Raw genomic sequence first — 21347 nt, forward strand, 5'->3', positions numbered from 1 at the left:
TAGTTGTAAAAAAAAATATTTTTCTTTTGATCATATATTAATCAATGTATCTTGACAGGTTTTGCTTGCTTTAACTTCGGAAAATGAAACCACTCAATCCTTTGTGATTGCCTCTTTAAAAATGGCTCTTCTTGGTCTCTAAAGATTGTTTGAACTGGAAATATGTACAAATGGCCAGCTTTGTCAAAATACAACAAGAGGTTGTCCGAACCTTTTTTTCCATTTAGAAGGATGAAACTAGCATGTACATATGAAATTGTGACTGTGAATTCGATACATCCATGAATTCTTTCTGTACCTGAGATTGCTGTATATTTTATGAGTAATAAAATAAAGAAATGAGTTATTTAATACTGAACTGAGAATGGCCTGTTTTTTCACTTGTTTTTACAGTACATAAACCAGGTTGATTTAATGAACCGACCATAGTCAGTGGTAGCCATACACTACAACCAGGAACGTGGAAGAGTGATTATAATAAATTACAAACAATGGTGATGGTGCCACTGGTACGGTTTTACATTAATAGTTTTAACTGCACCACGGGTAATCTTTTGTCATTGCTATCAGCCTAACTGAATTAGCTGTGGTCCTGTGAAAAATGAAACTAAGCTAAAATTATAAATTGCCTATTTTATTCAATGTCTAACTCAAAAACAGATTATTTTAGGTTTTTTTGCCAGTGCTAGTTCAATCTGATTTGATGTTTTGATATTACATTACATTTAGTCATTTAGCAGATGCTCTTACCCAGAGCGACTTACAGTAAGTACAGGGACATTCCCCCCGAGGCAAGTAGGGTGAAGTGCCTTGCCCAAGGACACAAATCATGTGGCACGGCAGGGAATCGATCCGGCAACCTTCGGATTACTAGCCCAACTCCCTCACCGCTAAGCCATCTGACTCCTTAATATGATATAATGATATAATAGATATTTGCTAAAGTTTTGGAGGATTTTGAATGGAGGTGCGTAAGCGTCCAACTGTTTCCGATGAACAGATTTGAAATGTCCCAAGTATGGCCTCCTATTATCATACGTGGTTGATGAGGGAAAGGAATCTTTAAAAAATGCTGTTGATTTGAAAATACACCATTAGAGGTATTGAATAGTAAAGGCTAGTATGCTTTAATGGTCTCCTGGCAACCTACATAAAGCACATGCTGTAGGCTATGTCCGTCCTCCAACTGCTGTTAAATGGACACATTATTACTGCAGCATTTTTTATAACCTATTTGAGCAATGTCACCTTTTCCTGTGTGGAGATTTATTTCAATTAGCAGGCAGATGAGGGGCCAGTAAAAGGGAGGGAGTGATAACATGATTGTATAAAAGCCAAACAACACCATGAAAGCTGAGAAGCACAGAAGATTACATACTTTTTTACATTCACATAAACGGAACTGAAGAACGATATGTGAGATGATGCTTTTGATTAGGTGTCAAATACATGAATGTTGTGACAATTCTTTTTACCGGGAAACACTGGTGGTTGGTGTCCTGCTAATGTACGTGTTTTGTTTTTATTTGAAATGATTTTTCATACTAGGATGAGACTGATTTCCCAGACAGCAGCTGCTGTGATCACTGTGTGCATCGTCTCCGTTATGTCAGTGCCTGCAGCGAACATAGAGGAGTGGAAATCTCTCAGCAACCCACAGAACAGAGCTCTGGTAAGTCTTCTACATCTCACCCCGTTGTTGGTTTATTGATTGAAACTGTTTAGTTATTTATGCATGAATGGGGCTTACTCTAAGTTTGGGATATTATTAATTTGTATAAACAGAATGCATCTGTGTATTTCTTTACCTCTCACAGTTCTTAAGTAACTTAGTAATTGACTTTAGTTGCATATTAATTCATCATCATTGAATTAATGATTCAATCAAAATAAAATGAATGTACAAATTTAGTTTTTCCAGATTCTACAATCATATCTTGAAAGTAGAGACATGAACTCACTGGAAAAGCAGCAGCAGGACTTCGACAGCAGACTCCCAGTATCCAACTTGGAAAATTACCAGCTTCATTTTCCAAACAACATATATGACGTTTAGTTAAAACCAATTATAATTGTAATGTAGGTCTACCGTGTGTTTTTTGTGTGTGTCTTGTATGATGTTAGATGTTTGTGCAACAAGTGTTCATTATATTTTATGCAGACTTAATAAATAATTGATTGCCATGCGATGACAATGTTCAAAATTATTATTATTATTTGTTTTTAAATTGTTGCAGTAGTATTGCAATAATACTCTGGTAGCCTATGTTAAGTGCAATTCAATTTCCTGATTATTCATCTAAAGTACATGATATTTTCATGTTCTTGATATTATCAATTAGATTATTATTATTTCTTCCATCCATTTTTTGCACTCTCTAAATGTCGGTCTGTGCATCATCAAATTCAGAAGCAAAGTGCTTTACTTTTACTGTAGAATGGTTTACTTGGAATGTTATTGTAAATGGATGCAGTATTGCATTCATGTACTCTGGTGCACCGATTGGCTAAGAATCACCCGGAAGTGATCTGCAGCGGGTCGTTAATGTTTATTAGTTTTGTAAAGTAACTGGAGATAAGTTATTGGTCACAACCAAGTTTGTAGTTTTACAGAATAACGGTACATAATAGAAAACGGACGGATTACATTTGCTAAACGTGGATATAACATTTGAAAGGCTAGACAGACGTAATAGTGGAAGCGTAAAATCAAGGTTCGGGCTTAGAGTTAGGGTTCGAGGGACAGCCATGGAAGAGGTTACTGGGGCTCAGCTTATTGCTGAAGCATTAAAAGCTCAGGTAAGATTGTATCCATTTCGTTTGTTTCGTTAAAGTTGTGATTTATTTGTGCCCTTGCAATGACACACTAAACTACGCAGGAATTAGCCTAAGTGTACCAAAGGTCATTGAACTTAAATTTGTTAGCACAAGCATACACAATTTGTGGCCAAATGTTTACTTTCAACTGAAAAATGTTACTCGAAACCATAACTCAATGTGACATGTGAATGTGACTTTCTTTTCGGCAGAATGTAGACTATATGTTTGGAATAGTTGGTGTTCCAATCATAGAAGTAGCAATGGCTGCACAGGCTTCAGGAATCAAGTATATAGGGATGCGCAATGAACAGGCGGTAAGAATAACTCATTTAGTATCACTTAATATAGGGTGCTATTGTCCATCTAGTCCTAATATTATATCTAATAGTCTGTGTATCACCCAACAGGCTTGTTATGCTGCATCTGCAGTTGGATATCTTACTGGACGGTATGACATAGGATAAATCAAGTTCTTAGGTGCCAAGGAACCCAAATTTTACTCACTATTTTGACATAATTTGTTTGTTTGTACATTTAGTACTGTCTCGTTTTTTCTTCTAGTCCAGGGGCCTGTTTGGTTGTGTCTGGGCCTGGCCTCATTCATGCACTTGGTGGGATGGCTAATGCCAATGTGAACTGCTGGTAAGACTTTCAAAACATAATACCTTACACATGAAAGATTTGTCTTTTATGCTTCAAATTCCTGTGAGTTTGTTAGCAGGTCTCTCTCATTGTTTCACTCACTCACTCATTCACTGCTTCTGTCTGTGTAGGCCCGTGGTCGTCATTGGAGGCTCCTCAGATTCCAACCAGGAAACAACAGGGGCATTTCAAGAGTTTCCTCAGGTAAGTGTTTTTGTTGTTGTTACTTTTTCTAAAAAGTAGCGTCTTAGTTGAACGAACACGTGTCTTTCAGGTGGAAGCATGCCGACTGTACAGCAAGTTCTCTGCCCGGCCAAGCAGTTTGGGGGCCATCCCATCTGTTGTCGAAAAGGTAATTACATCTATCTTATTCAGACCTTCAAGGGCACAATTTTGCAAGACTGTACTACCAAGTCTCACTTCATGTTTTGTTTCCCCCCCCCCCCCCCCCCCCCCCCCCCCCCCCCCCCCCCCCCCCCAAAGGCGGTACGCACAAGCATGTATGGACGCCCAGGTGCCTGCTACGTGGACATATCTGGAGACATGGTCAATGCCATGGTGGACAGGACCAAAGTCAGGTGTGTTTTCATCAACCGAAGTTGTGTGGGATGGCCTTATCTGTTAAGTGTTGCTGCATCATTTCATAATCGAAACTTTTATCATTTACTTTGTTCATCATTGATTTGAATGATTTGAATGAACGTTTTCCTTGTTTTATCTGGGGCCAGAGTGGTGTCCTGTTGTCTACCTCCTCCAGTGAGTTTGGCTGACCCTGTTGCAATCACCGAAGCACTCACTGTCTTGAAAGGAGCCAAAAGGCCTTTACTCATCATTGGCAAAGGTAGCAAACAATCTCCTATGTTTACTTAATCTGTACCTAGTCTATGTCCGACTCGGGTCACTCAGAGCAAAGGCAACGGCGACGGTTCAAGTCATGAATGATTCCGTGTAATGGCGCCCCCTACAGGCGCAGCCCATGGGAGAGCAGAGGTTTCTCTCAGGGAGCTGGTGGAAAGCTGTGGTCTTCCCTTCCTGCCCACTCCCATGGGGAAAGGAGTGCTGCCCGACGACCATCCCAACTGTGTGTCTGCTGCTCGGTCCAGGTCAGCCTAGCTTCCCTCACCAGCCCGGGCAGTATCCCCTCCCCACTCGCCACCTCTCACAGTATCTCACAGCAAAGTGTGCGTTTGTTTAGGAAACAAAGGCTGAGTGTGGTTCCATGCGCAATTTCTCCTATTGAACACGCTCTCTCTCTCTGTCCATTCTTTTTTGTCTTTTCTCCATTTTTTTTCCCTCTCTCCTCCGGTTTCTTAATGGATGCTTCTGATGTCCAGAGCTCTTCTTCAGGCAGACGTTGTGGTGCTGTTCGGTGCCAGGTTGAACTGGATCTTACACTTTGGCCTCCCTCCGAGATTTGACCCGGACGTAAAAGTCATCCAGGTACAGTAGGGGCAGAACATGCCGTGTTTCGTTGCAGAAGTCATGCTTGATCTTTCACAGTCCTGGACGGTAAGTGCAAGGGTGGAGCGAAGTGAAATATTCACATTCCCTAACATAGAGGTGTTATATAAAAGAAAGTCTGAAATCAACTTTGAAACCGCACATCATTTTTGGTACAGCAGCCATAGTCCTAGCTGGCCAATAGCCAGGTCTCCAGCTGTCAGAATGGACTCCACATGCTTACCGCTGGTATGCTGTAGTAACATAGCATGTGTGTTATTTCTGTCCAGGTTGACCTTTGTGCCGAGGAGATGGGGAACAATGTGAAGCCTGCTGCTGCTCTCCTCGGGGACATCAACTCTGTTGTTACTCAGGTAAACCCTAAAAACCCACATAGATCACCCGATCCACACAACCACATAACCCTTTAGTAGCTTCGAAGTATTTGGGAGAGTTGCTGCTGTGTTTAACTGTCTCTGGCTGTTGCTACTGTCGTCAGCTCCTTGAGCACATTCGCAAAGACGGCTGGATATATCCACCCGACGCCGAGTGGTGGACAATCCTGAAAGACAAGATGGCCGCTAATGCAAAATCATCCAAGGTGTGAGTTACTCTTCCTAGAATGTCTCCTCCTAGAATTCTCTAGAATACACATTGAGAAGTTTCTCCTCCTACACTAAAGTACATAATTATGTAGATATTCTGTAGACATGACACTTGCACAATGACATTGTCGTCCAACTTCGAGTCGGGGAAATGTTGTCCTCATTTTTGCCTTAATTCTTGCCTCTCCAGGCTCTGGCTCTCCACTCGGTCATGCCTATGAACTACTACAACGTGTTCCACCACATTGCCCAGCTGCTGCCTCGCGACTGCATCATCGTCAGCGAGGGTGCCAATACCATGGACATCGGACGCACCATGCTACACAACTACCTTCCCAGACACAGGCAAGGCATGCCCGCTCAGGCAGAGGTCAAAGGTTACATTCACCTCACGTTTGTTGGCCTCTGCCCTGTTTGGTCTAGGGATGCACCGAATCCAGATTTTTGGGGTTCGGCCGAATACCAAATCCACTGGTTAAGATTCTGCCGAATACCGAATCCTACTCCCATCCTCAGTCCATTAACACAGTAAACACATTAATGAAGTAAACAACGTCCACAGCAGTGTTTTAGTTTTTTTCTTTACTGTAAAAAAAAAGAAAAGGCAACGTTATGCCAGGAAGACAAGTGGGAAAAACGATTTTGACAATAACCATAAGCCTATCCCAAGATCCAATCAATATCCAAAATATTAGCCTTTAAGATTTCTTGAAATTCTTTTGGATGTTTCATACGCAAATGTTTTAACAGCGGAGATGTTGTGTATTGTTTAGGGTCCTTGCCACCACGAGACAAATTGGCATTGCAAATTGAACATGTAGCTCGACTTGAATCGCCTTCTTTTGACTGAAAGTACTGCCAAACAACACTTTTTCTGCTCACGAGTTCCATTTTCACTTTCTCAGCCTACTGCATTGAACGCTCCACCTACGTAAACACCTTCCCGTAATCAACGTTGGCGTCATTATGTCGACCAGCGTAGCGCGCGTTGTGCAAGCGTAGGGTTCGGTGGAAAATAATTCTAAGGTTCGGCCGAAACCGAACCCCATCAAAAAGCCCAATATTCGTCAAAATCCGAATCCTGGATTCGGTGCATCCCTAGTTTGGTCATCGCCTTGAATACTGTTATGTCATGTTAGGTGGTTGCTCATGAATGTCATGACCCTCTGGAACTCATGTGGATGTGTGGCCTTGTAAGCGAACCCGGTGTGTGTTTGTGGGCAGGTTGGACGCTGGCACGTTTGGCACCATGGGGGTCGGCCTTGGCTTTGCCGTCGCGGCCGCAGCCGTGGAGAGGGGGAACGGCACGGGGCAGAGGGTGGTGTGCGTGGAGGGGGACAGTGCCTTTGGCTTCTCCGGTATGGAGGTAGAGACCATGTGCAGGTGTGTAGCGTCTCACTCATCTCTCTCTGTCCCGCTACCTCCTCACCACACAGGCCTTCAGGTCGAGGAATGATTCACACTATCATAACAAATCAGTTGTCATTTGTGTCGTCCTTTTTACAGTGTCATAGAGGGCTTCACCTTTGCTGGTAGAACTGCACCTAAATCAGCCCAAAGCCGCAAGGTTCAGATTGTTACTCTCCCCTCTGTATCAGGTACAAGCTTCCTGTGATCATCATTGTGGTCAACAACAACGGCATCTACAGTGGAGTGGACTCTGAGACGTGGGAAGTGATGGGGAAGATGGGAGATCTGACCACAGTGTAAGTCACATGACCCAGGTGTCCTCATGCTCTGTGCCTTAACACCCTGCAAGGATGTTCTGGAGGATTCCACTGAGGGACGTTCTCGTCTGAATTTTTTTTCGGGTGCCCCAGTAGCTCACTGGATGGGAACACGTACCATTAAGGCTAATCCCAGGCGCATGGGCCAGGGTTCGAATGGAGGCCATTTTCTGCATGTCTCCCCCCCCCCCCCCCCCCCCTTCCATGCTTTCCTGTCTTTCATCAACTGTCCTATCAATAAAATGAGAGGACAGATCAAATCAAAACAAAACATATACTCATCCTGTTTGGTTGTGTCCACCCCAAGTGCCCCGCCAGTGACCCTGCTGCCGGACGCCCGCTACGATGAGGTCATGACTGCGTTCGGGGGCCAGGGCTTCCTGGTGAGGACGGAGGAGGAGCTGCGGAGGGCCCTGGAGCTCAGCCTGAGCGAGTGGGAGCGGCCCAGCCTCATCAACGTCCTCATCGACCCCGCCTCGGACAGGAAGCAACAGGTGACTGGGGCCGGGGGCACGCTTGCGTCGCAGGCCTTCCGGCATGCGGAGAGGTGTGTCTCTTGAGAAAGGGGAGAAGACGGCCGTTCGGGGGAAGAAACGGCAGACGAAGTCAGACCAAGTCAATGTATCTCTCTCTAGGGCTGTCTATCTCAGTAGGGTTGTCTCTGTCCCCGTAGGGCTGTCTCTATCCCTAGGGCTGTCTCCGTCTCTGTAGGGCTGTTTCTGTCTCTAGGGCTGTTTCCGTCGCTGTAAGGCTGTCTCTTTAACTCTGTAAGGACTGTGTGACTGACAGGAGCGTTCGGTAAGCCTCGACTCCAGGTGCACTTCAGAACCATTGTAGTCCACAGACAATCCCGCCACATCACACCAATCTGGCCTTTCTATTTGAAGAACCCCTTTAATTAGAGGGGTGAACCTCCTTTTGTTTATGTGGAAGGTATCCAAGCAACCCCCATGCTTGAGGATTGGATGCCATGGTGACAGTGGGACACTTGAGCTGGTCTCTGGTCTGCTGAAACACAGGGCCCACACACGGGTCGTGGACACAGCCAGGGCCACAGAGCTGTACCTCATTTAACAGATAGGAGAACACATAGGATATTGGTTGTATTTGCTCAAAACATAGCCGGCACAAGGCTTAAGCGAACACAGGGGCCCTGAGCGGCTGCTTAGGGCCCCTGTGGCTACCAAAGGGGCCCCAAGAGCACATGAATTTACAGTTTAATGTAATAAAAATATATATAAATACTTTTTTAAGCGACGCTGAGGGGCCCACACATCAATTTTGCTTGAGGCCCCATAAAGGCTTGGGCTGGCCCTGGATCAAAATACCTTGCCTACCTTGCCTACAGCAAGGAATGCATAGAAGAGCTTCAGGGATGTCACATTTATTCACGTCACATGTAATTGGTGATGGAACATTCTAGATTGAGTCACTTCTATGGAATTCTTGCTTAACTTTTTTCAGGCATAGCAATACCTCAGGATGTCTCTCACTCTCCCATGTTTTTTTTCTTGTTTGTTGTCTTGCTTGCTGTCTGTGTTTCTAGGAGTTTCCTTGGCTCACTCGTTCTAACCTGTAGACTGAAGAGGCCTCTGCAGGAGATGTCCTGAGATGCACCAGCTTCTTCCTCCAGAATCACTCAATTCGGCTCAAATATTAAGTGTCTCTCTCATCGCTTATGTATGGAGAGATCTATGAGGCTATGTTTGTAATTTTTTATATGCAATTAACTGTTTCTATGAAATGTTGACAATAATCCATGTTTACTACACAGTAGTATTAACTCTAATTCTGTATATGATTGATGTCTGAACTATTTTCGTATAAATCATTGCAATATAAAATATATTGTAGCATTTTACGTACTTTTAAAAAAAGAACTTGAATTTGAATAAGCTTTGAAATACGCTTTTTGCACCCCTGACCGATATCCACATAATTAAATTAGGCTACTCTTTCTGTAAATGCAGACAATTAATTGTGTGGTAGCTGAGGCCCGGGGTTGTTGGGGGACCAGATCGATATAACTCAAGAGAACGATCTGCTTTTCCTACTGCGTGTCAACTGAGAAGTCTCGATCTGCAACGTCTGTTGCACGAACATCAGACGCGCACTGATAAATGATAGACCGTACAGATGCTAATAAAAACGTAAGCTAATGTCTGATGTAATGCGTTGTAATGACATGTTTGAGTTACAGAAGCTTCTTCGTAAAATAATATAAAACACATAAACCTACTTCTCTGAATAATGTTTTATTCTGTAGTTAAACGCTTGAAGACAAGGTCATATTATAATAGTTGTGCAGGTTATTTGCGTTCTATTGCGAGAGTAAGCTGCGCTTAATTTTACGAGAGCGACTTGCACGTAGCCCGCCAGTGTATGGCTCGTCTCCAGCTTTCAGTGTCCAATAGCATCTCCCACAATGTGAGGATGTCCATGAGCATAAGGAATAACAAAGGCACCCCTGCAGTAGTAAGGTTCTAATATTGGCACAAAGGGCAGCTGACTCTTGTAATTTTAGCGCACACCGATGCAGGGGGAAAGATTTAATGGCATTGGTTGGCATCCCCCCCCCCTCCTCTGCGTGGGGATACTGAGAGAAAGAGAGAGGGAGGGAACGGTAGTAGAAGAGTATCAGAGAGTGAGAGAGGAGTACTCTGCTGTGGATGAGAATAACAAGTTACAGAGAGACTTCTGTACTGAATGAAGAACAGCATGCACCTCATACCGGTTGGATTTTATCTCTCACTATCTTTTTGTTATGTTTTCTCCCAGTCCTCTTTTTTGGAAATTTTATCATTCCCAACAGGTGAGTGCATGCATTTATTGCAGGTGTCTGTGTGTGTGCATGCGTGCAAACCTACGAGCTTGCATGTGTGTGTAGCTTTTATATGTGCTTGTGTGTGTTTGCACATGTGTACGTGTGTGGATGTCTCGGCATACCATCCCATGTCGAATGTGTCAATAAATTGTTCTATTTATTTTCATTTGTGGACACAAGAGTGCTGTCAGAATGGAAATAGCTCTATTAATAGCAAAGCCGTCTACAGTTTCTATGAGGAGAGCATATGCTACTTCATATCGGTATCTAGCCAAAACAAGCTGACTGTGTGATGCTTTGACAGTTGATGGACTTCCACTTTGTTACTTTGGCTTTTGACAGCAGATTTCAGGTTTCCCTCGTTTTGTTGAATTTTGGGGTTGTCGTTGTACAAAAGTGTCTTTTGTCATATTGTTGGTACGATGTTCAGTTGCTGTGTCTGTGTTGATAAGATCTGCCAGTGTGTGAGTGGATCTGGAGAAGCCAGAACACCTGCTCGTTTGAAAACTGCTAGGCTGACATTTGTCACTGACGAGACACATCCATGACACATTATCTGCCGTATTTCATCACAACAAATCATTTCGGGGTAAGGGGAGATCTGCAGACCCCGTTGTGTTTCTCAAATGACTAACCCTCACGTCCGTACACTTCACACAGGTCTCCAGCCCCCCGACGAGCAGAGAAGATTCAGCCCGTGCTGCTTGCTGAGCCCGCCCCCACCCCCCCTGTTCCCACCTCCCCCAGCGCTTTGGCGGCGCCATGGTCAAGTGAGTCCAAGTCATGTGACTTCTCCTCATGTGGTGTCCGATTGTTGATGTGTCCTTGGGTGATATCCCAACTGCTCCCCCCTCTTCCCACCTCTCTCTTGCCCTCTGGCTGAGAGCGCCGGTGGTTTGTCATGACAGAGGTGTGTAGGAGGTGCCAGCTTTGCTGCCGGCTCACCATAATGCTGACTGGTGCGCTTCGGAGGTGAGAAGTGGAGGATGTACTTACAGATGCAAGCCTTCCGCAGGATGCTGGGCCGTAGGTGTGGAAGTATCTGTGGAGAGATTACTTTTAGAAACTTGCAGATAGAAGAAAGATTTAAAGATCGTTGATAGACCCCTATCGTTGATAGACCCCCCCCCCCCAGCCAGTTGTCTCGTGTTACCACCAATGAGTGTGTTGTTTGCAATCTCAAAAGAATTGAGTCCATCCTGTAAACAAGCTGAACATGCTGAACAATTCATCAAGGACTTCTCAAGAAACACATAATTACTTGAATGCTTGATTTGCCTAGAACCATGAATTCATGCCAAGTAACGGATTCCACAAGGAGACCGACGTGGAGAAGGGACTTTCCTGTGCCATCGGCCCCCCCGGCATATCTGGCCCCCCGGGCCCTCAGGTAGGAGCTCAAGCCTGGAATCACCCTTTTCCAGTCCCACAGTCAATGGTACTCAAGAAATCCTACTGTGAGCTAAACGTATGAAAAAGTTGACCATCAGTGGCTAATAGAATATTCTCAGGTAGTCTATTGTGTCCTGCAGGGTTGCCTAAGCTGTGGGCGTAGTTGAGTTCACAGGTGAGGGAAGTCATTTTAGTGAGGAGGTGAGAGACCCGGTGCTTTCCAATCCGAGACCCGTGTGAGATCCTGCGGAAGAGGGGACGGGGATTACTCCGACCCCTGCCACACAGCAGGCCATTAACGCTCTCCATTTAGCTCCGACGCAAATAGCCTTTTTCCACTGCCTGCCAGTACTCCACACTCTCCGCACACACACACACAAACCATTCTTAGAACCAAACAAGAGTCTGTCCGCTTGGAAACGTGTGCACGTGTGTGCGTGCGCTTTGTTTCCATTCAACAGCTATGGTCAATGTATTGCAAGAGAGCCTAATGCTATCCAGTTCCAGAACCCTGTCATCCAAATTACGGAGCTAGCCTATACCAGAGAGGAAGCTAGCAAGGCACATTTCCAAATCAGTATTGATCATTCAGCTCTGTGTCAGGTAACTGAAACTGTCGATGTGAAGCAGACTTTAGGGGAACTCTAATGAATTGGGGTTTTAGACACAATGGGCAATACGTTGTGCAAAAGCAATCCAGTCTTGTCTAAAAAAACAGTTGGTGATAGCTGTGTTTGCTTCCTTCAGGGTCCCCCTGGTTTACCAGGCTTGAAGGGGTCGAAAGGAGAGAAGGTACGTTTGGAAGCTAGAGTCGCCACTCTAGGAAAATAATTGATGAAAGATATGGTCGTCATTTATTTTGACAATTCAGGATTCGTCTGTCCACCGTTAGAGGACAACTGTAATCCCTTTGGAACATTGCTTTTGAAAAAGGACTGCATGTAATTCAATTTGAAATGTTATCCATTCATTCTGTTTGGTAAAGCAGTTACCCTTTCAGTCAGCATTTTATTGATTGCACGTTCATGTCTGCCATGACAGGAAAGAACCTTGGTGTAAATGTCTTGTTTCTCTCTCCCCCTCATACACATTCTGTTGCTAGGGAGAAATTGGAAGACCAGGACAAAAGGTGAGAATCGCCATTAATCACTCGGTTTTCTATACTAAGTGGATTTGCTCAGAAATTAGATTGAGGGCCTGCTGTAACTCATATGGGCGCCCTGTGTGGGTGCGAGCTGCTCGGCGCGTTATGAGATTCAGAGCATTCGCAACCTTGACAGGATGCACATCGTAGAGGACGCAGAGCTGCGGAGAGGTGGAGGTGCAGGGATGTGCTGTGCTGAGGTTGGAGGCAGAAGCACTCTGGATGTCCTCCGACAGAAGGGCAGGTCCTGATCACTCTCAGCCCCTTTAACCCATCCAGCTCACAGCCTCCAGCCTCTAACCCCCCAGCCTCTAGACCCTACTCCCTGTCCTCTTGCCTCTAAACCCCAGCCTCCATACTCTAGTCTCCAGCCTCTAACCCCCAGCCTCACGATTCCAGTCTCCAGCCTTTGCCCATCAGCTTTCAACTTCCAGCCTCCAACACAGCCTCTATCCGTCCTCCAGTATGCCTGTCTTGTGGCCCCCCTTCCACTTTTCGAAAGACAGAAGGACTGGCAGGACAGAACCCTACAGGCGTGCCTCTCAGGGCAAGGAGACAGTGTTGGATGAAGGCCATCAAGGGAGAAGTGAGGTCCTGAACGATCAGTGGTTGTGGTTTAACCGCCAAGCACTCCCGATGGGAACAGGATAGTGGCTGCTCTTCAACTGGAGGAGCCTTGCAGCATTGCAGTGCAATTTAGCTTAGTGCTTCAGCAAGGCTATAAATCATTTTATTTCCCACAAGCAGTGGGTCCTGTTCTATATTCAGCCCATCATTTAATTAAAGAGAGCAAAGTGACAGGGCTCGTTAAAGTAATCCTCCCTCCACATGTGCTATTGGTGGACACACAGCAGACAGGATGTCAGCATCTCCATCCTGTCCAACTAAGCACAATACATACACACCGTGTGCCCGTTTAGTCATTTCATTCCCCTCTTTTATAAACCTGGTGGTCAGTGATAGCTGTCTGCCCCTTATACTGGCTCAGATCTCTGATTCCATAAGTGGTTGATTGATGCTAGGTCAGGAAGTCGCTGAACAGTTCTGTCAGCTCAGCTTCTTCATCTCAGGACCAGGTTCTAGTGGTTTTGTTCATCTCCCCAACAGGGAAGAACAGGTCCGCCTGGTCTCCCAGGGCGACAGGGACCTGCTGGATGGCCTGGACCCAATGGGCCCAAAGTGAGTAAGTCCCATATCTTCTGTGCAGACCTGTCAGTAAAGCTCACGTGAAATAGTAAACGTGTGCGTGCGATCGAATGGGAACAATCAGCGTATCCCTTTGCGTTTGAGGTTTTGTAGATCATGTCAGATAATACTTTATAGATAAGAAAACTGTGTTTTCTCACGTGTGTTTGTGGGGGGCAGGGTGAGAAAGGGGACCCTGGATTGATGGGTCTACCTGGAGCAAGAGGGCCCTTTGGCCCCAAGGTATGTGAAGGATCCTATGTGAAAAACCCAACGGCATCATTAACAGACATGAACACCCCAATCTGCAGGACACACCATTCAAATCCAAATGTGTGTGTTCTATTCTAGGGTTTACCTGGATACAAAGGGGAAAAGGTGAGCGGTCGCTCCTATCATCCTGATGAAAGGACCCTGGTCCAGACATCATGGGCGGGGAGTGGGTTATTATCATTATGTAGGATGTTCCAGTAGTCAACAGTAGGTGTTACTCTTTTTGCTGTCTCATTAGGGTTCCCGTGGAGACCACGGGGAGAGCGGAATCAAAGGAGACAAGGTGGGTGGAGCTACGACATAGCTATGAGATCACCAACACTGACACAGTCAACTGTAATACTAATAGGAAAGACAGAAATGTATTAACTTTCTCTTCTTTTCCCCCACGCAGGGTTCAATGGGATACCCTGGGATGCTTGGACAGAAAGTGAGAAATGCATTCATTTAGGAAGAACTATCAACGCTTTTCCATCCTTATTATCACCAAAGTTGTATTGCAGTGTCCGCTGTTTGTGTGGTTGTTGACCTGAGTGAATGACTTGGTTTGTCAGGGTGAAATGGGTTCGAAAGGAGAACCGGGCCTCTCGGGGAATAGAGGCCCAGCCGGCCGCCCAGGGAAGAGGGGTAAACAGGTAAGGGATACATCGGATTTGGACGTGATATCATATCATGTGTTCCTCGGGCTGTCAGGAAGTCATGTTGGCTTAATTTGGAACACCTTTCCCAATCCTCTATTTTAAGTTCCCCACCATGCAGTGTCACAAGATTTCTGTGAAATGTTTGGATCTCTGGAACACTGTTGTTGTTTTCACGTCTGTGCGTCTGTCTCCAGAGCTGAATCCGAATCCGTTTAGTCAGATGAACCCATTTAGTCAGACTAACCCTGACAAATACTTGATTAGATATGTGATCTATGTGATCTATGTGATCTATGTGATCTATGTGATCGTCTGTGTGATCTTCAGGGCGGGAAGGGAAATGCAGGAACCATAGGCCCTCTAGGGCCCGCGGGCCCCCAGGGGTCCCCCGGCCACCCTGGTCCTCCTGGTATACCAGCCTCAGGTAGGAACCTCAGATCATGGTCAGTGTGTTCTGGGATGGTTCTTTTGTGTATGGGATTGTTTACTGCTGCTGTGCGAATTCGGTTGTTTTCGATTTTTTTGGACTGTATTCTGTAACAATGCACACGGTATTACATTTACATTTAGTCATGTAGCAGATGCTCTTATCCAGAGCAACTTACAGTAAGTACAGGGACATTCCCCCCGGGGCAAGTAGGGTGAAGTGCCTTGCACAAGGACACAACGTCATTTTTGCACGGGTGGGAATCGAACCGGCAACCTTCTGATTAATAGCCAGATTCCCTAACAGCTCAGCCATCTGACCCCCTTTTACCTGACCCCCGTATTACCTGAATGCTTGACATTCATCACAGTGAATTGAGTCAGACTCTGGCCTAATGGTTTGTTGGGAGCACACATTGTGGGCTCTGTGTCTGTGGGAAAGGCCGTCCTCTCAGCGTGAAAAGCTGCAGCCCCTCGTGTATTACAGCAGATCAGGAAATAACAGCCGAGCGAATTTAGCTTCGGGGGAACTCGATCCTCCCGAGGTGAACCAGACAGTTAGGGGAGGGGAAGTTTGAGTCATGACATCATGTCCCTAAAATGGATTGATAGAGGTCCACCCTACTTAAAGATTTACAAACATGATGTCACCACATCATCAAAAGGACAGCTGCTGTCTTTCTGGGCAAATGAAGTCGATTGCTCTACCGTCTTGATAGATGAGACCGAGATAGAACATTTCACAGAGGTGTGGTTGTGTTTACGACAGCTCAAGATCTGTCAGTTTGGCCTTGTACCTACATAACCACCTCTCTGCTCACACACTCACACCTCTGCTGTCACAACAAAACTAAGAGTCCTTAACTGGTTATTGAGGTTCACATCACCCAAGGTTTGATACAGTACATAGCATTTATACACCATAAATAAGAGAGATTTTTTACAATCAGTGTTGATTTTTATACATGTTTAGGGGTTTACATGGTTGGTCTGAAAGGTGAGAGGGGCCTACCAGGGCCCCCTGGGCGATGCGACTGCAACTCTGTAGGTGTCAAAAGTCCCCTGTTTGACGAGCATAACTCCAGGAGCAACTATCCTAAAGTGCCAGCGGTAAGCAAGCGACAGGAATAAACTTCACTCAGGAGCAAATGTCAAATTACTGTTGCTTACACACTGACTCAACCTCTTATGCTTGCCTTTCGCTCAGATCTTTGTCGTAGACAACGAAGAAGAATTAGACCGCCTTAACACTGACAACGCAATCGCCTTTCGGAAAGACCAAAGATCCCTGTATTTCAAGGACATTGACGGGTGGCTGCCAATTCAGGTAACGCATTCAAATGTAATATCAACACAGTCCGTCTGAAACACACACGCGTCATTCCTGTCCCATGACCTGTGTTGTATTTACACCATGGATAAGGCCTCTCTTTACGCAACTTGCTTTCTCGTTGATCTAGAGATTTCCTTTGAACTCTGACAGACTTTCTTCTTTCCAGCTCACACCGTTCCAGTCTATGGAGAACGCTCCGGACGACGATGGTTACTGTGGCGACGGGATTGTCCAGATCACCAACGAGGAGGAGTGTGACGATCACAACCGCGTCGTCACCGACGGCTGCGTCAGTAAGTCACATGATCACAGCCAAATGTCACAGCTTTGCTGGGTTTTCTGTGGGTTCTCACCAGTGGCGATTTTAGACCCTTTTTAGGGGTGCTCAGGCATAAATAAATTATAATATTATAATTAGATGCTGGTAGTTCATGAAGAAAGGCACATCTTCAGTTTTTTCATTCATTCAATATTTTGCATAATAATACATAAATGTATTAATTGTTATCCAGTGAAATTAAGGATTTATTAGCACTTTTCCAAGGCACTGTATTCATGTCACATTCTCATTGGGGGCTGAGCACCCCTAAAGGTCTGATCCTAGAATCGCCCCTGGTTCACACTAAGGACTCATGTTACGGAAATGCACACATGCACAGAGAAAAAAGTACACACAAACAAACAGGCATACAAACACACGTAAACACACTGGCAAACACATGTATAATCACTCGCAAACACGTCAACACACTAGCAAACATATCATCTCTTGACCTGCCATCATTTCTTTTTGCAGAGTGCAAACATGCATACTGTGGAGATGGCTATCGCTGGGAAGGGGTGGAAGAGTGCGACGGAAAAGACTTTGGCTACCAGACGTGCAATTCCTATCTTCCAGGGTTCGTACCCATGCACCTCCTTGTGTTTTAACGCCCCCTCACAACTGTGGCTAGTCAGCTGCAGCACTGTCACTCGTCGGTAGTCATTGAACGTGTCACTGACTGGGTTTGATATGCTTTCTGTTTCCAGGTCATACGGGCGCCTTAGATGTAACGCATACTGTGTTATCGACTCGACAAACTGCAAGTACTTCACATGAGAACCCAGCGGGATGGTACAGTAGGTTTGCCAGGATCTTGTTTGCTCGAAGCAAAACATTTACAAAAATAAGAGAGAACATATAAAAAAGAAGAACAACACTGCAAACAAGAGACTTCATAGGAAGTGGCAACATACAAATCCACAACCAAACGACAAACACGCTGTTAACGTTACTCCTCTGTTTTATCGCTGCTGAGAAGCCACGTAGCTACTGGGGGTGTTGTCGCAGGGTCACCCACTCACCCAGTCACAGGAAATGCACAGGACGATTGCACTCTGTCTTAAATAACTCATGCAGGACTAAAGATGCCCCCTCCCCACCCTGCCTCATGAGACCAGAGCCTGTCTAGGATTGGTCAAATGAAGGACAGCCAGCCAGCCAATTGGGGGAGCTTCAAGAGACGTGTGGATGGAAGGGGGGGGGCCGGATCCACACACACTTGTACCTCGACATAGCACTGTTAAAAAGGAGACCCTTCGGTATTGCCCGGGCTTGGGTGCTGGGCACTGAATGGCGACGCTGCGCAGCACTTGCATGGGGCTGAGATTGCTGTAACCATGGCAACAGCTCTCACTACCGAACGCATGTAACCAACCACAATACTTATTATCGTCATGTAACTGCTTTGTACTGTATACCTTAAGTGTATATATATATATCTCTGTAATAATATCAACATCTCGAAATGTTTTATGCGGAGTTGTCAAAAGGAGGCATATATTAAGAAGCTGATGTCAGGACAATATAGACAGGACAGGACTTTCTCCGACACAATGTCGACAGAGAGCCTCCTCTTAGCAAGCGGATAGGACTAGAGATGGACAGTGGAAGGGTCCGCCTCACTGATAGGCCAGGAGATTTCACCGTAGGCCTCTCCTGGAAACAGAACAGGCCCTCTTTTAGCCTGTGGATGGTGCTTGACAGAGGCGGTCCGAGTCCAGACAAAGTCACCGTAGCAATTAGACATTTGATGAACTACTCAGGAACCTCCAGGTAATGTAGCTCTCGTTAGGCAGCAGGTTGTGCAGATCTGCTCCGTCACTGTAGATGTCGGACAGATTCTGCACTCTGGTGATGCACAAAGTTAAAGGAACTCAAATAAGTGCTTACATTTGATGTTGATGGAGTGCTGTTTGGAAATGAAGTTTGACTGCAAGTGTTGCATTGTGAAATGGTTTATTACGTGATGGCTGGCGTACTGTTATTACAGGTTCTTAAGTGTTGCGTTAGCGAAGGAGGAATGGTTTATAAATGCTGCTCCAATGGAATCAATTCCCACATTCTCATAACTGTACTGTTTATACCTGTTCAACTGGTCCTTCTGTCATAACCTTCCCTGGAGCTCTGATGTTGAATTCTAAATGATGGAGTGGAGATGTAGTCTGCTGTGTCCTGTGTACTAAGTGTCTGAATGTGGAAATAAGATATTAAGGTGTGTTTTCAAAAAGCAATGGGTCGCGATGCCAAATGGAACCTTTCACCACCCTACACTGGTGAGAGGTTGTTTAAAAGAGGTCAATGTTGCTTGTTTAAAAAATGATGTGCAAATAGGCCTCTGTCATTTCAAGACTGTTCCAAAGCTCTGCTTGTTTCTGATCCCTCAGTCATGACTTGTGAGATAGAAAAGCAACTAATGTGCCAAAGTAGGCTGTGAAATATCACTAATTTCTGTCAACAAAGCGAACCGTCGACATGGGAGATGTCTTAACTTGAGACTGGGAAAAAACAGGGACAGCTCCATTTAGTCTCAGTGCAGTGAAACGTGATATAAATGTATGTGTGGCAGAAGTTAATGTATTACTTATTCCTCCGAACGTAAACACAAATATTGAATAATAATGTTTGGCCAATAGTACTGTATCATACTGGTTCTGTATGCTGAACTGTCTAATGCTGAAAACACATCATAGCACGTTAGTTTAAACAATGCTTGATGCCGTATGCTTTGTCCTACTCAGAGAGTGAAAACTCTGTCTATTTCATAATCCACACATTTTATACTGTCATGTACTTGTGGACAAAATAAAAATCGTATAAATGACCCGTCCTCCCTATTGGAAATCTGTCTTCAGACCCAGGTTGTTAGTCAGCAGTGCTGAGTAGACTTCTCCCTGTCGTTAGCCATGGACAGTGATTGGGAGGCTGTGCGAGGGGGTGGACAGACGGTGATAGAAACGCTATTGACGTTCTCTCAGAGACAAGTCCCTGCTGCGAAACACCCGATGTACTTCAAGCAGAGCAAAGGTGCTGTCAGCAAGACACCCCCGTAAAGCGCTGCATCGGATGTGCTGGCAAACTGACTGAGCACAGGTCCTCCTCTGTACGGGGGCATGGATCAGGCAATGTCCTTTCCAGAAAGCCCTGATGGAGAGTTCAGGACTGGGGCAATGGTTGAGGCAGAGGGCTGAGGCAGAAGGCTGAGAGAGGACTGAGGCTGAGGGCTGAGGCAGAAGGCTAAGAGAGGACTGAGGCTGAGGGCAGAGGCAGAAGGCTGAGAGAGGACTGAGGCTGAGGGCTGAGGCAGAAGGCTCAGAGAGGGCTGAGGCAGAAGGCTGAGAGAGGACTGAGGCTGAGCCAGAAGGCTGACAGAGGACTGAGGCTGAGGCAGAAGGCTGAGAGAGGGCTGAGGCTGAGCCAGAACGCTGACAGAGGACTGAGGCTGAGGGCTGAGGCAGAAGGCTGAGAGAGGACTGAGGCTGAGCCAAAAGGCTGAGAGAGGACTGAGGCTGAACCAGAAGGCTGAGAGAGGACTGAGGCTGAGCCAGAAGGCTGAGAGAGGACTGAGGCTGAGGCAGAAGGCTCAGAGAGGACTGAGGCTGAGGGCTGATGCAGAAGGCTGAGAGAGGACTGAGGCTGAGCCAAAAGGCTGAGAGAGGACTGAGGCTGAGCCAGAAGGCTGAGAGAGGACTGAGGCTGAGCCAGAAGGCTGAGAGAGGACTGAGGCTGAGGCAGAAGGCTCAGAGAGGACTGAGGCTAAGGGCTGATGCAGAAGGCTGAGAGAGGACTGAGGCTGAGGCAGAAGGCTGAGAGAGGACTGAGGCTGAGCCATAAGGCTGAGAGAGGACTGAGGCTGAGACAGAAGGCTAAGAGAGGGCTGATGCAGAAAGCTGAGAGAGGACTGAGGCTGAGGTTTGAGGTTGAAAACAGGCAGAAGGCTGAGAGAGGATTGAGGCAGAGGGCTGATGCAGAAGGCTGAGAGAGGACTGAGGCAGAGGGCTGATGCAGAAGCTGAAAGAGGACTGAGGCTGAGACAGAAGGCTAAGAGAGGACTGAGGCAGAGGGCTGATGCAGAAGGCTGAGAGAGGACTGAGGCTGAGGGCTGAGGCAGAGCGCTGATGTAGAAGACTACATGGCAGCCAGCCTGGGGCAGAGGACAGACTGGGCTCTGCCCTCTAACTCCATTACCCTGCCATATTTCTCTCCCTAATCACATCAAAGTCATTTGCCTGCAGAGATGCCCATGTAAGAGCTTACACACGCTGTTTTTATTAAGAAGGCCAATTGGATTTTGTGGCAGGTATTTCTTTATACTGCAGCTGGATGCCAGCGCAATGGATTCAACTGAGATCTTAATGAAGAGGTCCGAGGCGAGCACACAAGAATGTTTCATCTTTCTAAGGCTTTCCTCCCTCTTCCTCCGCTCCATATGAGGCGTGGCACGTCCTTAAAACACCCCCTCTAAAGACAACCCATCTGACCTAAATCCCACTGAACCTGCCACCACAGAATTTCACCCGTCAACCTGAGACACCCACTGAAACAAAGAATTCAATGATTTTGCTAAATTCTCTCT

The 21347-nt window shown here is 46.0% G+C and overlaps 2 protein-coding genes and 1 long non-coding RNA gene across 3 annotated transcripts; all 3 read left to right on the plus strand.

The window, feature by feature from the left end:
* Nucleotides 1-1357: 1357 nt before the first annotated feature.
* On the plus strand, nucleotides 1358-2188 carry LOC124472174. The gene is made up of 3 exons (XR_006956619.1): nucleotides 1358-1416; nucleotides 1549-1672; nucleotides 1913-2188. It is a non-coding gene; the product is annotated as an uncharacterized LOC124472174 (long non-coding RNA).
* Nucleotides 2189-2508: 320 nt separating this feature from the next.
* On the plus strand, nucleotides 2509-9393 carry hacl1 (2-hydroxyacyl-CoA lyase 1). The gene is made up of 17 exons (XM_047039567.1): nucleotides 2509-2799; nucleotides 3030-3134; nucleotides 3228-3268; nucleotides 3382-3462; nucleotides 3594-3666; nucleotides 3737-3814; nucleotides 3946-4040; nucleotides 4191-4303; nucleotides 4430-4565; nucleotides 4797-4902; nucleotides 5193-5276; nucleotides 5402-5503; nucleotides 5698-5852; nucleotides 6732-6890; nucleotides 7106-7213; nucleotides 7542-7728; nucleotides 8781-9393. Exons 1-17 carry the CDS (start codon nucleotides 2749-2751, stop codon nucleotides 8811-8813), a joined length of 1707 nt encoding a protein of 568 aa, XP_046895523.1. The 5' UTR covers nucleotides 2509-2748; the 3' UTR covers nucleotides 8814-9393.
* A 434-nt stretch (nucleotides 9394-9827) lies between these two features.
* On the plus strand, nucleotides 9828-19995 carry colq (collagen-like tail subunit (single strand of homotrimer) of asymmetric acetylcholinesterase). The gene is made up of 17 exons (XM_047039581.1): nucleotides 9828-10046; nucleotides 10719-10828; nucleotides 11341-11448; nucleotides 12198-12242; nucleotides 12553-12579; nucleotides 13702-13773; nucleotides 13960-14022; nucleotides 14131-14157; nucleotides 14291-14335; nucleotides 14447-14482; nucleotides 14607-14687; nucleotides 15021-15117; nucleotides 16093-16229; nucleotides 16327-16446; nucleotides 16619-16745; nucleotides 17249-17351; nucleotides 17482-19995. Exons 1-17 carry the CDS (start codon nucleotides 9941-9943, stop codon nucleotides 17549-17551), a joined length of 1374 nt encoding a protein of 457 aa, XP_046895537.1. The 5' UTR covers nucleotides 9828-9940; the 3' UTR covers nucleotides 17552-19995.
* The last annotated feature ends 1352 nt before the right edge of the window (nucleotides 19996-21347 follow it).

This window comes from Hypomesus transpacificus, chromosome 2 (genome assembly GCF_021917145.1).
Source record: "Hypomesus transpacificus isolate Combined female chromosome 2, fHypTra1, whole genome shotgun sequence".
Taxonomy (NCBI): Eukaryota; Metazoa; Chordata; class Actinopteri; order Osmeriformes; family Osmeridae; genus Hypomesus; species Hypomesus transpacificus.

Coding starts and splice junctions, on each gene's coding strand:
- colq (XM_047039581.1), top strand. CDS start 9,941: ATGAAGAACAGCATGCACCTCATACCGGTTGGATTTTATCTCTCACTA. Junction 14,158..14,290: donor CTGGATACAAAGGGGAAAAG/GTGAGCGGTCGC, acceptor CTGTCTCATTAG/GGTTCCCGTGGAGACCACGG. Junction 14,336..14,446: donor GCGGAATCAAAGGAGACAAG/GTGGGTGGAGCT, acceptor TCCCCCACGCAG/GGTTCAATGGGATACCCTGG.
- hacl1 (XM_047039567.1), top strand. CDS start 2,749: ATGGAAGAGGTTACTGGGGCTCAGCTTATTGCTGAAGCATTAAAAGCT. Junction 4,041..4,190: donor GTGGACAGGACCAAAGTCAG/GTGTGTTTTCAT, acceptor ATCTGGGGCCAG/AGTGGTGTCCTGTTGTCTAC. Junction 5,853..6,731: donor AACTACCTTCCCAGACACAG/GCAAGGCATGCC, acceptor GTTTGTGGGCAG/GTTGGACGCTGGCACGTTTG.